The 17,984-nt window shown below is 41.1% G+C and overlaps 1 protein-coding gene across 1 annotated transcript; it reads right to left on the bottom strand.

Annotated features, from left to right (window-relative positions):
* Window positions 1–14,106: 14,106 nt before the first annotated feature.
* LOC149841693 (Leucine-rich repeat protein kinase family protein) lies at window positions 14,107–17,711 on the bottom strand. The gene is made up of 2 exons (XM_089998503.1): window positions 16,331–17,711; window positions 14,107–14,883 (listed from the first exon to the last, which is right to left on the bottom strand). Exons 1-2 carry the CDS (start codon window positions 17,709–17,711, stop codon window positions 14,297–14,299), a joined length of 1,968 nt encoding a protein of 655 aa, XP_089854629.1. The 3' UTR covers window positions 14,107–14,296.
* Window positions 17,712–17,984: the final 273 nt, after the last annotated feature.

Genomic DNA, 17,984 nt, shown 5'->3' with positions numbered 1-17,984 from the left:
GATTTAAGCAAAAATACAAGCACGGACCGCAAGTCGTCGATGACAAATCACTATAAACTTGTAACAAATCCGACAATGTTGAAATTGGGTCATGCAAAGAGGCATGGCAACTAAACTAATAGCCCACACGAGATTCCTGCGTCCCATACCCATTTGTCGAATGCATCAGAGCCTGTCATGATAGAGAAAATCTAAGACACTGCATTAAGTTTTACAAGAAATGCATACCTCCTCACCACATTGATTACATACCAATAGACTTGTAAAACTGAAGCGATCCTTGCCGAAAATCTGGTCGGGAGGAATGGAGGTTTCAACGTTTGCTGGTACTTCTGTAGGGTATTGCTACATGTTGGACATTACATGAGTTAGATATTGACAAACTTCACGTAATGGGAAGCAATATAATGTCTTACATACCTGTTCATTCGAAGGGCTTTGTTGTTTTTTATTACAGGTTGGTTGTTTCTTAGTCATTTTTTTGCCAACCAATTCTAGTGCACCCTTTGCCCTCCAACGATTGCGTTCAGAGGCAGGTTTTCTTTTGATACCCTGCGCTTCATGAATATGTCTATCATAATCAACAACGTTCACTACTGACTTTCACCTACGTTGTTCAATCCCATTATCTTCGGCTGATATTCATTCGCTGCAACGGACTTAAGGTGAATTGACTCCACGTTTTCAAGTAACTCCATTGCAGCTTTTCTCACAAATACATAGCATTCTTCACTTCTTGATGCCAAATTAGCAACATGCATGAATGACCTACACAGTTGTTGGTAATGAGAGGCTATGTGGCACTTCTGGTCAACACCAGATTTACTCACATTGTCCATAACGAGCATTTCAATCTTTGCGCGTCTCTTCCATCTTCGCATTACGTAAGACTTAGGTATTTCTTGTATCTTTTTTTGATTGAGTGACTTTAATGCATGACAACATAGAATACCTTTGAATTCATACATTTTGCACGAACATCCAACTCTTCTGTTGTCAACATTGTACGTGACATGTGCTTCTTGCCTTTCGTGATGGTTTTCGCCCTGCCATAAAATATGGTATTTGTGCATATTCTTGGTTTGCACGAGTCCTTCTATTTTGCAATTCATGACATGTAACACCTCTTTCTTGATCCATTCAAATACAGTTAGTGTATACAGAGCTGCAGGTCGCATCAATATTTTCATGCCAAGAGTTAGAGGTCGTGTATTGAAGCATTTCACGTCTTATTCAAGCTCACTCTATCTTAGACCGTCTACAAATAAATCATATTGTTCCATGAAACGAAACATTGTTAAACATGAATACAGGGTTTTCTTCAGCGTGGCATGCATAGATTCAACTCTTTGTGTGCTTATCATACCTGCACAAAAGTATTGTCTTCCATATGCCAATGCCCACTTCTTTTTTCTGCATATAAATTTTGTAATCACAGACAATCAATAAGGTCGTATGTCTTAATCATTTGCTCCCAATCTGACTTAAAGATGACCTCGTCTACGCTATGAAGTACACACCTTGTAAACTTTTTGTCAAACCCTGTATTCTGATTAAATATGTGTCCTATGTTCCTTGCTGCATTTTGAAAGACATGCCACAAATATAGGCGATGATGTGCATCTGGCTACACATGAAGCACTGCAGCCGCAATTGCGTGATCACCATATGTAAGTACAGTTTCAGGATGCTTCCTGTTCATTGCCTGTGTAAATACTCTAAACAACCACTAAAAGCTTTCCTTGGTCTGGTCATACAAAGATGCCTCGCATAATATACAACTCTGTGCATGATAGTTCACTCCGACAAGCTGCACAAATGGCCATTGTTCAGTATTAATCTTTATTGTAGTATCAAACACAAGCACATCATTAAAGCATTCATAATCCACTCTTGACTTTGAATCTGCCCAAAACATATTCACAGCATATCCATCTTCGTCCACTTGCAATGCACTGAAGAAACCATGTTCATTGCTTGATTTATTCTATAAGTAATGAACCAAAGAACATATTTCTCCGTTCTTCATATTTTCTGTCCTCTTCCTTCTCAAGTGGTTTCTTAGATCCAAAGGTGTGAATGACACATTTTCGCGACCACCATCCATGCGGGTAAACAAATTGTATGTCTTCCTTGGTGCAATGCCGACACTATCGGCTATTTCAGCCATTGCAGCATGCGCTAGAGTTACTTTACGATGTGACCTTAGCATAGGAGTCATAAATGATGCAGATAACTCATGATTATGATCACTGATTAAAGTACGCATGACAAATTTCCCATTCGGATGTCTTCTCAAGACCATTCTCGCTTGACATCCACATCTTGATTCTGACATGCTCCTTGTTGGATTTCCCATTGATTTCTTCCAACCTTGCTTGGAACAAACATATGTCTTTCTAACCACGACACCCTGTGCATTTTTTGACCAGGAAAACCTTATCACACTGAAGCCAACTTTTAAGGCATAATCATTGTAAAATTTATATGCATCTTCCTCATTATTAAACTGCATTCCATCTACAGGAACAAAGTCAAGTGTAAGTCCATGTACATTCCCAGTTCCGACGCTTTTATTGTGTGTACTGACATCAAAATCTGTCTCATTATTGACTTGCATTTCTTCTACTGTAACATTCAAGTCAAGTGTACTTCCATGTACATTCCCGGTGCCTACACTTTTATTATGTGTACTGTCATGGTAGTCTACCTCATTATTGAATTGCATTTCTTCTACTCGAACATTCAAGTCAAGAGTGAGTCTAATGACTGCACCCTTCTTTTCATGTGCATCATTAGTGCAGATGTTCAATTCTTCGGTTGCGTCAATAGTATAGATATTCAATTCTCCAGATCTTTCGATTGATTGAGCTACATCATCTTTATTAAACCTGCTGATAAGCTCAACAATGTTTTAAGCAATATATCAATCTGTGTTTGCAGCAAAATAGCAAACAAATCGATATTAACTAACAAAAATGTATCTCACAAAAACGGAAGTATGTTACTAATATAGGGGTTTGAGATACAATGCATATTATGAGTTAATGTAGGATACCTGATGGGGGTAGAGGCCCTTCCTAGCATTTGTAAACAAGCATTCTTGTCAACAGGTCCCAACGTCTTACAAATATCGATAAGTTTCCAACCATCGAAAAAACAAGATCTACCTGCAATAAACAAACAATGCCTTAATGACACAACACGACATGCCTTCTTCCTCTATAGCATGATGAGATGGAAAGCTACTCACGCCGCCTTAATGACACTGGTTGGAATGTTTGTGAATCATTGCTTTCTTCCATAATGCCTACCAGCAACGAAAAAGAAGATAAGATAGTGGAATGTTTTGTAAGCAATATATCAATTTGCGTTAGCAAGCGTATACGTTTACTACGATTTAATCAGGATGCATATAACAACGGATACCGATAAGGTTAAGCAAGTCAAAACAACGATTTAATGAATGACAGTATCAAAGCAAGTGCGGTTTGATGTTTGCTTATACTGAGCATCAAGTTGTCGCTTACCATGCCAATTGTAATACACATGTCGTACATGTGTGTTGACGATAGCGCTCTCATTACATCCACTAGGCTCAAAAGCGAGTCCAATAGAAGTCGCTGAGAGAGCAGCGACATGCCTGCGAAAATCGCCCCCCCCCCCACATGCAAGTAACGTTGTGTTTCTACACACGTTTTCAAAGTCTGTGTACAAATATCTTAGAAATACATATTACATAACATATACTATTTTACAAATCGATATACATATCGATTTGTAAGATATTGAAAATCGATACGACAGTTCAGCATAATAACTTACAACTCGACAATCAAAACCATACTATCTAAAAGGTCGATAAATATATCACACAATAAATTACAAATCGATAAGAAAGAAATTGAGCATAATAGCAAACAAATCGATACAATGCATATAATGAGTTAATGTAGGATACCTGATGGGGTAGAGGCCCTTCCTAGCATTTGTAAACAAGCATTCTTGTCAACAGGTGTCAGCGTCTTACAAATATCGATAAGTTTCCAACCATCGTAAGGACATGATCTACCTGCAATAACCAAACAATGCCTTAATGGCACACCAGACGACATGCCTTCTTCATCGATAGCATGATGAAATGAAAAGCTACTCACGCTGCCTTAATGGCACTGGTTGGAATGTTTGTGCATCATTGCTTTCTTCCATGATGCCACAACAAAAATTAAGAGAAGACACATGAATGTTTTGTAACACAAGGCAAGCACGAGAATGCGACAATGTGTTGTAAAACAAGATAAAAAACAAGGCAGAAAACTCGACTGGAGACGAAGGCAAAGTTTGGGTTGATAATGAGAGCTACTGTTACAGCAGATGACGCAGGAGTTTAATGAATAGGGAATGTCTCCACTTTAAATAGTTAACATCAAACTTTCTGGATGGAGGATTTTTTTGTTCGTTTTTCGAACCGGAGTTTCAGAACTCTTGAATAGAGGATATTTTTGTCATTTCCTCGAACTTTCTGGATGAACTTTTTTGTCCTTTTCTCGAACGGTCGTTTCACAGCTTTTGAATAAAAGATATTTTTGTCATTTCCTCGAAACATCATTTCAGGGCAAGAAAAGCAAGGGTGATTAAGTCTTTGCAACAGCACCAGAGTCCGATGCAAAGGTATGTCAACATACACAGGCATATGAGGCCCATGTGCATGAATACGTGGCGCTCATTCGACCCCCCAACACAGACGTGGGATTCAGTGAATCATCGGGGCGAACATGCACCACCCTCTCATGCCAATATGGTCTCACACATCGCACAATTTCACTGCGGGTGCATTAGGAGCGTTTGATTTACGCCCGCCGATGTCAGCACACCTTGTTTTTGCTGCTGATGCAAACTCGAGCCTGCTAACGCAGACACAATCCTGCTGTCACATTCTCGCGCCACCGACAGTAACGGTCACCGGTGACGTAGACAGCGGGCAGTAGAATCGGGGCCGGCATGTGTGGTATGCCCGTTCTGCTACCAGGTAACTGGCGGCATTCTGGACCTCTGTTAAGTTTTTTCTAGAAAAGTAGAGGAGGATTCGTGTACCTCTTCGCATAATCGGCTTCACCGGGACGGAAGGGAAGCCGAGAGATGAACGGTGCCGCCGTCACCATCGGCCTTCGCCATAGCATTCGTCGGCGGGTCCATTGCCGCGATGGCTGCCTGGCATCCAGAGTGTTTTTATACAGAGGGTCGTCGGTGGTGACTACAGCCTGGCGTCCGAAGTATTTTTATACAGAGGGCCGCCAGTGGCGAATGCAGCCCCGACGACCCTCTGTATATAAAAAAAAAGAGTTTAACCCCTTTTGGTTTCCCTTTTATCGGGCGCCGGTGGGAAGGATTCGCCGGGGGTATCGCCATAAACGTCGCTGAGGGGGTGACCTTCATCGGAGTGTCGTCGTCAGTCCGATGACGTGCAGCATCCGAGCATCGTGCCCCTTTTCTGTTTTCCCCTCTACCGTTGGGCGGGAGGGGGTCGCCATCGTCGAAGACCGTCGAGCGCAGTGGGGGTCGCCGTTGCCGGTGGCCTTTCGGCCGGTTACCAGTGCCAGTGACCGCTGGTCGCCATGGGGCGACGTGGGCATTGTGGTTTCTGAGAAACCGAATGCTTTTGGTTTCTCAAAAATCGAATGCATAATTTTATCGGTTGTATGTTTCAGAGCGGGTCGGATAAGTACCCAGTTGAACTAGATCCGACACGGACCATTTGTGGTTTCGAATATGGGTCTGATCCAGATAAATCAGACACTGGATCCAGATCTGAATCAGATCCATTATGGATCAGGTCTGTATCTGGACTGGGATGTGGATCTGGATATGAACCAGACCCATTTAAGGTTCCAAGTCTGGGTCACACTGGGACAAATCGGGTTATAGTCTGAACCCGACCCAGGTCCTGTTTTGGACCGGATCTGGTTCTGGATTGTGTCAAATTTTTGGATCTTACCCGAGTCCTATTTGGATTGGGTACGAATCTATAACGAGTTGGGTTGATGGGGTCCGATCCGGGTCCATCATGGATCATATATGAATTGGTATCAGATACGTATTTGTATTTGGATCAATCTTGGATCAAACCAAACCTATTTGGTTTTCGGGTCTAGGACTGATCTGGAAAAAACTGGGTACAGTTTTTAGACCCGACCAATATCTTGTTTCAGATAGGATTTGGGTTCGGATCGGGTTTTTGATCATTGGATCCAATTTGGGACCCAATCATTATGGGTTTGCATCCAAATTGGATCTGGACAAAGGGGTATTCAGTTCGAGATTCATTTTAACTGGATCCAGATCTAGATTGGATCATATCAGATCTAAAAATAGGTCTATATACTATTTAAACCTGAACCAGTTTTATGACCGATATGACCATTTCTAGGACCGGTTCAGAGTTATTTTTGATCAGTTCCTTTTAGTTTTTCACCGGTTCTAAGATATAGATACCATTTTTTCATGAATCCATAAAATACAAGGATTTTCTCATTCGGTTATAGGGTTTTATGAGCTTTTGTTCATGTTTTACACCATTTTATTAGGTTCAGAATCAGTTTAGACCCTTAGATGACTAGTTCAAGGTCGTTTCAGACTTGTTTAAGGTATTTTGAAATTGGTTCAAGCTTGATGACCTCGGGTGTTACTCATATAAGTATGTTTTTGTTATTTTTCATGTTTTATAATTGTTTAATGTTAAGAAAGCATGACTTATGCATGTTAATACATATGTTTTATGTTGGTTAAATTATGCACAATGTTTTTAAGCATGAATTATAACTAAATTCATGACATTTTATTATCAAAATTAGTTTATGCATATAAGTTAAACCATAAACTTGTATTTTGATAATATAATGTATATTTCATCATAAATATACATGCATTAACGTGTATGCTTGGGCGTGATCCATAATATGAATATCATTTCGGTAAAAGATCTTGATTGACCGACTCATGCAATCACCAAAGTGATCTGAGTTGCATTGATTAAGGATTCTTTAGACCATATTAAGATTTGATATTATGATTATGTGTGACTTTATGAAACAATGATTATACCCAAAGGTAGGTTGCTGTGTTCCAAATTAACACAGGGTGTAATAGTGGATGTGTATTCCAGCCTATGAAGTATGTTTTTATCCAAATCTACACTGTTGAATTGTCGCTTGTTACATGATCTGTTAGTTTCACCAACTGAAGTTAATTCCTTGTGAATTGAAGAAATGAAGCAACTATGAGTATTATCGTTTCCACCAAAGTGGAACGATAATGGCTCAACTATGTCTGTCTCAGAAAATATGAATAATAAGGAGTCTCACATTTACCTTTTCAATATGAATCTCATATAGAGCGATTTATCGCCTACTCGTACGGAGAATAGAACAACCATTCTGAAGACTGTCTATGAAAAATAGGAGCGCTTAAAAGGATGTCCATGAGAAGTGAGAGTGTTCGAATAATCTTAGCCTATTGCTTTTGTAATCGCGAGTGGTTTAGAATATTTGAGGTGTCATCTCTCACAGTAGGACAATAAAAGAATTTCTGAAATCCATTTGGACATAAATTATTGATTTTATACGAGATTTTATCTCATGCCATATGGATTATAAGCTTTATTATGGATCTTGGTATAATGAACTCTATTGAGAAATCACTAAAGATCTTTTGTGATAATGAAGCAGTCGTATCCTTCTCAAATAACAACAAGAGTTTAACCTCGTGTCGACACATGGAGTTAAAGTACTTTGTTGTTAAAGAAAGGATTGAGAATCATCTAATATGTATTGATACAATTAGTACAAATGAAATGACTATGGATCCCTTTACTAAAAGGCTAGCACCAGGATTATATTCTCCACGTGTAAAGATGATGTGTATGTTTGATTCCTTCTGATGTATGACAATACATTATATGTGATCATATTTGTGAAAGTGAATTGATTCTCTATGGTTGTGTGTTGTTAATTTTGTATAAAGGATCTTTAATTTGGTTAGAAAGAATATGAGAATAACAATATTAAAAGACCAATAGAAAGGGTTAGAGACCAACCTATTTATAATGGTAATCTTAACATACTAAAGTACTTAAAATAAATTGTATTATAGTACATGAAAATATGACATTTCATAAAGAGGTGTTCATCTCTATGACTCATATGATTCATTCTTGTAATATAGAATATCATGTGAACCTATATGAAGAATTAAATTGAGATAACGGTATAAACCTCGATTTAGTACACTTTTAGTATCAATGTGTCAAGTAGAAGAATGTTGGATATTTTGGGTCTCAGTCCAACCCATAGGGTGACCCAGTTTGACACTATGGTTAATGGGTTGTTAGTGGGCAGTTAAGGGGTATTAGTGGGATGGAGGTTACGTGAATATGGAGAGACCACATTCAATAACCACCTCCTATCTTCCATTATAAAATGAAGGCTAAGTTGTGTGATGAGTGCAATCAACAACCTATTGCCCATATTCTAGAAATAACAGTTTGGGTTCAGGGTCTTGATCACCATCGACTTGAAGGCCTGGGCTCATCGTGGGCGTCGATAGGCTGAGGAGAATGCCGAGCACCCGCACGTTGCATCATGGCATCAAATGGTACATATTGGCATTTCAAATTTGATTTTGCGAATACTTCACAAAAGACTCCTTGCTTTTTGCAACTACTGTTTATCGCCATATTTATGCTGTAGAAAATTTGTAAATATGGAAGCCGTAACATGAGAATATTCATAAGCATCCTTGTTCTGTGTGCTTTTGCTTTTGTGGAAAATATGCAAATGTTAGATTAACATGAAAATACTTATGACATGTTAACCACCTTCATCCACTTTCTGCCAAAAATAACTTCTGCATTGAGGAAAATATTTAATTTGCCAGTCTAAGAATAAGTTTAACAATGATAATTGGTTTTAACTTGTGCAGGTATTCTATTACAAAAGCATTTTGTGTTGCTTCTGTGATTACTTTCTTTTCAACATTTAATCTTCCTGTATTTTGGCCTATACTACTTGTGTACTGGCTGGTGCTCTTTATAGTCACTATGAAGAGGCAGATAAGCTACATGAGAAAATACAAGTACGTTCCCTTCTCTATTGGGAAGCAAGTACAAGGGATCTTCTCCTCTCTTTTTTAGGTCATCGTGTTTTTGCTTTTCATAATGCGTTGCCTGTAAGTTATGTTTTCTAATTTTAGCATTACTCTGGAAAGAAACTTGTACTTGATGAAGATGTGATCCCTCTAAAAGACTGACCACCTCTAAAAGAGGACTTGGATCGAGAATGTGAGAAATTAGCTTTATTTTCTCTTAATAAAAAAAAGTAGAGGAAGATGGTACATATATAGATTACAAAGGTTATCTTAATGTAAAATGAATATGTTAGTCCTTGATTATAGTAATCGTATGCCCAACCGATCTTGTGCCCTTGATTGTTGAAATTATTCCTTGATTATCGATATCATCTCCTTGATTATTGACCTCATTCCTTGATTATCGATATCGTTTCCCTGATGATAGTAACCAAATATATTATCGATATTCATTTTTTTATGATAGTAACAAGATCATATTATCAATTCATTTCCTTGATTATCGTACACGGCAAGTCTTTTACTCCCCCTCAAGTTGGAGCGTGAGGATTGAGTATGCCCAACTTGATTTTGAGACGAGAGAAATGATCAGTACCAAGCACCTTTGTGAAAAGATTCGCATATTGGGAATGTGTGGGAATGAATCACGTTTGAATTAGGCTGCTTTGAATTTTCTCCTTCATGAGGTGGCAATCAATCTTGATATATTCGGTGCGTTCATGATAGACCAGATTGGCATCAATGTGAAGCGCTGCTTGGTTGTCACAATGTAGTGTCAAGGTATGACAATGATCAATTCCGAAGTCCAATAGCAGGTATTTGATCCATGTGAGTTCACAACATGCTAGAGTCATAGATCGATATTTGGCTTCAGTCGATAATCATGACATCATGTATTGTTTTTTAGTCTTCTAAGAAATATGGTTGTCCCGAATCATGATGCAATCGCCGAATGTGGATTTAGGAGTCATTGGGCAAGATGCCCAATCCAAATCATAGTAACCAACAACTTGAATTCTGTTGGTGGATGACATCATAATTTCTTGTCCTAAGAAACTCTTAATATATCGAAGGACCCGCATGGCATCATCCATATCAAGATGTTGCGACTTGCTACTGAACTGACTTAGAATGTTGACCGCGAATACGATATTTGGTCGGGTTATAGTCAGATATAACAGTTGACCCACTAGGCACCTATGTGGCCCTGAATCCTCCAACAAATCTTCATCTTCAGTTTGATATGTGATTTCATGGGAAATTAGCTTAGTTTTACCCCAAGATAACCCATGTCCCGTAGAATATCAAGAGCATATTTTTGTTTGGATAAGAAAATACTATTTTTTGGATCTTGCAACTTCAATGCCGAGAAAATATTTGAGTCATCCAAGGTCCTTCAATCAGAATTGCTAATTGATGTGAGACTTAAGTTGCTCGATGTATGCAACATCATCTCCTGCAATGATAATGTCATCCACATAAACTAGAACAAAAATGTGTGCTGCATTAGTAGCTTTTGAAAAAAAAATGAATAATCAGCTTTAGATTGTGAGAATCCTTCTTGAAATAGATAGTGTGATAGCTTAGCAAACCAGTTTCTAGAGGATTGTTTGAGTCTATATAATGACTTGTGCAACTTGCAAACTTTATGCTTTTCTTGAATAGAAAAACCTGGTGGTAAGTCTATATATACCTCTTCATCAAGGTTCCTGTGAAGAAATGTATTGTTGACATCTATTTGATATAGATACTAATTCTTTATTGCTACAATGGCTATCAAGCTTCACACTGTTAGCAACTTAACAACGAGAGCAAATGTCTCATTATAATCTAACCCTTTAATTTGAGTATAACCCTTGGCCAAGAGATGCGCTTTATCTCTCTCAATGGATCCATCAGAGTGATGTTTAATTTTGTATACCCATTTAAAACCAACGGGGTGTTTGTCCATAGGTAGATCCATAATCGACCAAGCATGGTTCTCTTTCAATGCCCTAATCTCTAAAGTCATAGCATGCCAACATTGAAACTTCATGGCATGGAAAAAGGTTTTGGGTTCTCAGTTTTGGGAAATGGCACTTAAGAAAAAATGTCTTTTTGAAAATTGATCATAACCTATGACTCGGGATAACTCATGATTCGTGTTGTGAACCTTATTTCTCGTGTCGGTCGATTGAAGTATGTGTGCAACTGCGTAACAACTATAGTCTTTGAGATGCGGTGGTGGTTAACAAATTCTTTGTATCAAGCCAGAATCGTAGACCCTTCATTTTTGTATAATAAGCTGCCAGAGAGGTTTGCATCTGCTTGAGATTTATGATCTCTTGCTGGATCTAATATATGCAAGGGGCATTTGATTGAGAAAATTGGTCACAAAGTTCGACTCATACTTCAACAGTGGTTTCAGCGTAGATGATGCTTGAGCAGAAATTTGAATGCTACAAGTTTATGAGCCATGATAGGATCATGTTATTGCATCGTTTCCAGGCAGCAACAAAATTGATGGGAGAAGTTAGTTTTTTTATGGATTCATCTATGAATCCAAACTTATTTTTTTACAAAGATTGTCATAGTCATAGTACGACACCATTTGATATAGTTGTTGCCAGTAAGTGACTGCGATACTAGTGTCATGCCAGGCTTGTATGAGTGATGGAGAAAAAACAATCGCTCCATTTTCTCAGGATTTTGGCTTGATGCACTTTCATTTTCGCTATCCGGAAGTCACCTGAGTGCTCTGATACCATGAAAGAGGACTTGGATCGAGAATGTGAGAAATTAGCTTTATTTTCTCTCAATAAAAAAGAAGCAGAAGAAGACAATATATATAGATTACAAAGGTTATCTTAACGTAAAATGAATATATTAGACCTTGATTATAGTAACAGTATGCCCAACCGATCTTGTGTCCTTAATTGTTGACCTCATTCCTTGATTATCGATATCATCTCCTTATTATTGACTTCATTCCTTGATTATCAATATTCATTTCCTTGATGATAGTAACAAGATCAGATTATCGATTCATTTTCTTAATTATCGTACACGGTAAATGTACATGGTAAGTCTTTTAGCGTCCATGGACTTAGAACAATTTTGTGATTGTTTAGAGGTGCTAGTGTGCACATCCTTGCCTGCACACGCATTACTGGAAACTGTGGTCTGCTGTTTGCAGCCGGTGGAGGAAGTTTACCATGTTAGTGCATGCTATTCGTGGAGGTATGATTTTTCATGCCTGGGGAAAATCCAGTAAACTGTGAAGAAAGTGTCATAGGAAGGTGGCTTGATCATCTTTTTTATATTTTTAGAACAAAAAATTCATGAAACTGGGAAAAAATGTTTACTGCAGCGGAAGATACATGGTAGTGAATGCCAACATCTCGCATGAACGGTTTGATAGTAACTGTGCAGTTTCTTCTGCAATTTAATTGAAGAATTTTTGTTGAACCTTGTTGCTTGCTTGCTTGAATTGAAAATTTGTGTTACTTTTCAAGTAGCGGTTTGCACGCATCGAGGACGAGATTGCCAAGCACAAATAATAGGTGAACAACTCCATTTGTTAACCCTTCTGGGAAACCAATGATCCAATTCGAGCTCTGCTTCCACGTTCCCCTGCAGATGTAGCTGCAGGTGCCGCACATTCTGTATTGGAAGTCATCTATTCCTCATTAGGGCATGTTTGGAAGTGGGAAAATGGTAGGGAAAATACAAGTTGGAATGAAAAAATGGCAACTTTTCCATCCCTTCCAAACAAGACACCCATCTCATAATTCTTGGAGATGGAGAATTTTTTCCTGTCATTTATTTATTTATTTTAGGGCAGCTCTCACCCAAATCAAAACACCCATCTCGTAATTGTTGCCCTTTCTCCCTGTGAACGTTACCCTTTTCTTCCCGAGGACATTGCCTTCTTACATTTTTTTTTCTGGATCTTCTCATGTTACACAAACAAAAGAAAAAATTTCATTAAGAAAAGTTCTCATATGAAAACTTTTCATATATAAGATTTTCTTTCCCTATGATATTTTTTCTACCTCCCAACATGCTTGGCGGAAGCTTCATGGAGGATGAATTATATAGCAGTTGGAGTTTTAAAAAATGAGTCGATTTTTTTTGACAGAAAGCTGGACCCCTACCAGTTATACAATCATATATCATTGGGATTCGAACTTGCAATGTCTCAACAGAAGGTGATGTGCACTAACTGCTCCAGACAGAAGCCCCCTCCACCATCCCCACCTCCACCATCCCCCCCCCCCCCCCCCCCACACACACACACACACTTCTTTCCTAAATCTCTTCATCTTTTCTGTTGGGTTCCCAAAAGCATCTTTCCTTGTGGTTAAGTTTGATAGGTGATCTATCATAGTCTTTTACCCGTGGTGTTCCCTTTCCCACCACTACGACAGAATTTAGTTGTGGTTGTTGCTTGTTACCCAAGAATTTTTGGGAAACAAGTTTTAGGAATTTTACCAACGGGGTTCCACTTGTTTAGTAGGAGCTGTTAGTGCACGTCACCTTGTGGTAGGAATTTAGAATTCCGTCTTCTGAGGATTCAATTCTACTCTTTGGTGGTAGGGTCTCCTTTTTTTTTCCACAGAGAAAGCTGGAGTTAGGCAGAACCCCTACCAGTTGGCGGTTATACAACCGCGCCCCCCCCCCCCCCCCCAAGTTGGTTTGGTGGCAGGGTCTTTTGCCTCTAATATTGGAGAGTACCAATACACGTCAGAGGCCAAAAACGTCCAAACAGGTTCTGGATCTGTGCATGTCACGTAGCCCTAGCAGACGGGTTAATTATAAAACGTATAGTCTGATCAAGTCAGACAGTACCAAGCATACAACATTAGCTGTTTGGCACCATAGCGTCCACGGTCCATCACTAAGTGACCTCCTACACTAGAATACAAAAAGATGCGGAAGAAAAGATGATGCAAGTGTCAGAATCACAAGTTCAGAAATCTTACATTGAAGTGAAAATTTTATTACCCATAATAGCACCATGATATCTACACTCCTCTCATCAGTTGTGAACTTCAATTATTTAGCTACACAGAGTTGAGAATAAATAAATAGTAAGGCAAAAAATCAAACAAAAATGCACAGCTCTTCCAAAGCAGTCATCTTGAGGCCAAACCACAAAGAATGGAGAGCCTCTCTAATTGTATGCGTCCACTTCCACTTCATCAATCTCCTTTACCTCTTGGATCATCCTCAAGGTTTGCCTCATTGTTGGTCTCTCGTCTGGGCGCGTGCGAGTGCACTCTGATGCTATCTCCACAAGCATGTCAAGCTTCTGGTCGGCAATCATGGTAGTGGTAGCGGTGGTTGATGATCTAGTGTAATCTTCTAATCCTTCTTCCCTTGCAGATTTCACCCACCTCTTAAGATCAATGGTGGCCATGAGCGACCGGACCAGCATCTTCCCGGCCAATAGTTCTAGGATCAAGACTCCAAAGCTATAGACATCAGACTTTGTGCTCAATCTTCGTTCAGACCTGCCAATGCTTTCAGGTGATCTATACACACTGTCATCCATATGAGCATGCTCGGGGAGGAAGACGGTGAGACCGTAATCGGTGATGCGGGCTTCAAAGTCCTCGCCCAAGAGGACATTGGTGGACTTGAGGTTGCCATGGAAGAGTTTGGAGGCCAAGTGGATGTAGGAAAGGCCTTGTGCCACATCTTCTGCTATCTTGAGACATGAGGTCCAGTGCAGAGGCTTGGCTCTGGATGATCTTGAACCTGCAAGCAACCAATGCAGAGATGTAGCCAATGTGGGTATTCAACAAATTGTCACAACAGATCCAAGCAAGTTTGGCTATTCTGTTTCAAAGAATGCATGTGACACAACGGTACCAATCGTGAGTGGTATCACATCAACAAGGGAAGCACGGGAAAGTGACATATTTTACCCACAAAAAGGAACAGATATTCAATTCATGAATGGCAATCGGTATAGCATCACCATGATTGACTGATTATAAATGCACGAGGAGGGTGGAGTAAATGGCAAATAATGGGTGGCAGGGTTGAAATATCATTAGGAGCAACCATCACTCTGCAGAAGATACTCTTTATCCACATATTAAACAAGAATGGGCAGGATCACATGACCATCATTGTCTAATAAACTTATTTAAAGCCTAAATACAACCCCGAGATTTTCCAAGCCATGTTAATCAGAAAAATGGTGCGAGAAAGCAAAAAAGAACAGAAAAACAAATATTTTCAACCATACCAATGACCTTCTCTTATATTTTACTGCTTTCAAGAAAGAGTCTATCGAGGGGAATCCTTTCTTTCAAGGGAGCACTTTAATTATTTTGTCCAAGTGCATGCTGGTAAAGGAAACAAAAACATGAGTTATCTGGATTTTCTAAGTTCCTAGTACTAGAAAAGGGGCATCTAAATTCCTAGTTAAAGCCATGACCTTGATGCTGCATAAGAACATACAAGCTAGCTCTGATACCGATAAAAAGCAAGAATCTGCCAGATTTTCGCATTTCCCAAGATAAGCACAACTCTCAAGTATCTAAAAAATTCTAATCTGGCATCACTTTCAAGTTCAAAGTTCAAAAAACAACCGAGCAAGACCACTCCATTTTTTGGCGGAATCAGAAATATGAAGAATTTCATGATTTGGCATTGCTATCACTGAGCAAGGCTATGTTTCGGCGTCATTTCAAACGCGACCAAGTTCCTGAACTGCAGCCATTCCACTGCTAACATAACTAGCAGCAGAACGCGAACTAGGTCACATCTCGGTTGGTCAGGTAACCAAAAACTTGTTATTCATGAAATTGGTCGCGATTAGACTACCTACAAAGTTCACAATCTTGGTCATGTTTTGCATGACAACTCAATTATTTACACTACCAAACCACCAACGAACAAAATTCAAAAGAAAGCATTCATATTCCCCGCCCCCCCACCCCCCCACCCACAAAACCCGCACTCATCTCCACCAAGCACCATCCAAAACCCAATAAAGTAATCACCCATCTTGATCCATGGATCCCCCACCGTCCATCTCTCCCCAATGCACAGTAGCCCAAGGTGCAGCAGCAGCATGCTCACCATGGCATCTACGCCGGAGCAGGAAGCAAACAATATCATGGCACCATTTTGCCCCATCTTTTAAGTAACAAAATCAAGCAAAGACGCAAAAACAAAGATTTCTAACACTCACCATGGATGAGAGAGAAGAGGCTGCCATTGGGCTGGTACTCGTACACAAGGAGCCTCTCCTCCTTGGCCTGAAGATAAGCTCGCAGAGGCACCAGGTTGGGGTGGTGCAGGCTGCCCAATGCCTCCATCCTCCGCTCGAACTCATCCCTCCCCATCTTGGTGCAGCCGGCGTCGAGCCTCTTGACGCTCACGATCAGCTGCCTCTCCATCACGGCCTTGTAGGTGACCCCCACCGTTCCCCTCCCAAGCATCTCTGCCGACGCCCTCAGTAGCTCCTCTAACGCGTAGGACTGCGCATCCCCGCCGCAGAACAGCAGCTTCCCGCTCCTCACCATCTCCGCACTTTGCTGCGCCCTGCTGAGGCTCTCCCTCCCCGGCTTCTCGCTCTCCGTTGTCGTCCCCGCGGAGAACGATGGTGGCGGCCGCGGCGAGTCCCCGCCTCCCGCCGCCTCCTCCTTCCTCTTCTTCTCCCGGATTATCAGCACGCCCACCGCCCCCAGCAAGAAGAAGAACCCCGCCAGGACCAGACCCATCACCACTCCGGCCTTCCTCGACTCGCTCTTCCTCTTCAACCCCCCCTCCCCCTCCCCCTTCCCCCTTGAAATCTGCCGCTGTACGCTGGGCTCCGGCGCCCGAACCGGCTGAGTGACCGGGAAGAAGGGTGCCGACGGGCACGGCCGCGAAATGGGAGCTCCGCAGAGCTCCAGGTTGCCGGCGAACGACGTAGAATTGAACCTAGAGAGTGTGGTAGTCGCCGGAATCCGGCCGGAGAGGATATTATCGGACACATTGAAGACAAGAAGGGAGGATTGGTTCAGGGGAGGGAGGGATCCGTTGAACCGGTTGTCCTGGAGCTGTAGGGAGTAAACCCTCGAGAGGAGGCCGATCTCCGGGGGGATGCCGCCGGAGAGGGAGTTGTGGGAGAGGTCGAGGACCCTCAGGCGGTGGAGGGACTGGAGGGAGGTGGGGAAGGGTCCGGAAAAGGCATTGTAGGAGAGGAAGAGGGTCTTGAGGTTGGCGAGCCTGGAGAGGTCAGGGATGGGTCCGGTGAGCGAGTTCTGCTTCAGGCTTAAGACTCGCAGCTGGTCCAGCCGGCTCAGTGTGTCCTCGGCGAAGACGCTTCCCAGTGACTTGTTCTCAAGGGTCAATCGAACCACCCTCCCCTGCTCGCACTCCACACCCTCCCATTTGCACGACACTCTAGAGGAGAAGTTGAGTGTGTTTTTGGTGTCTGAATAAGACTTGAATTTGAGCAGAAATGAAGCATCTTGGTTTGTTATATCGTTGGTAGTGTTGGTAATGTTGGTAGTAGTGGTGGTGATGGTGGTGGGGTTAGAGTGAGAAAGAATGGCTAAAAGAAGAAAGAGAAAGATGGTGGCCATTTTTTCTGGTTCTTTTACCAGTGGTTTTTTAGTGTTGGACGGGGAAGAGGGAGTTTAACTTTAACATCATTGTGAGTACTGGAGAGGACTAGGAGGAGGTAGGCATGAATGAGAGAGGTGAGGCAGAAAGGGGAGGGTGGAGCTGACTGTGAAGAGTGCTAAAGAGTTACATGACAAAGTCCGTGCTGGGTGCGCAGCTGGCAGCCTGCACACCCCCTCCCCCTTCATCACGTGTTGTCAGACTCTCTAGAGTGTAAAGATGCGAGTGTAGAG

The sequence above is a fragment of the Nuphar pumila genome, chromosome 3 (assembly GCF_984573655.1).
Source record: "Nuphar pumila chromosome 3, dmNupPumi1.hap1.1, whole genome shotgun sequence".
NCBI lineage: Eukaryota > Viridiplantae > Streptophyta > Magnoliopsida > Nymphaeales > Nymphaeaceae > Nuphar > Nuphar pumila.
The sequence above is the reverse complement of the archived record's forward strand: the minus strand, read 5'-3'. Positions and strand labels throughout refer to the sequence as shown.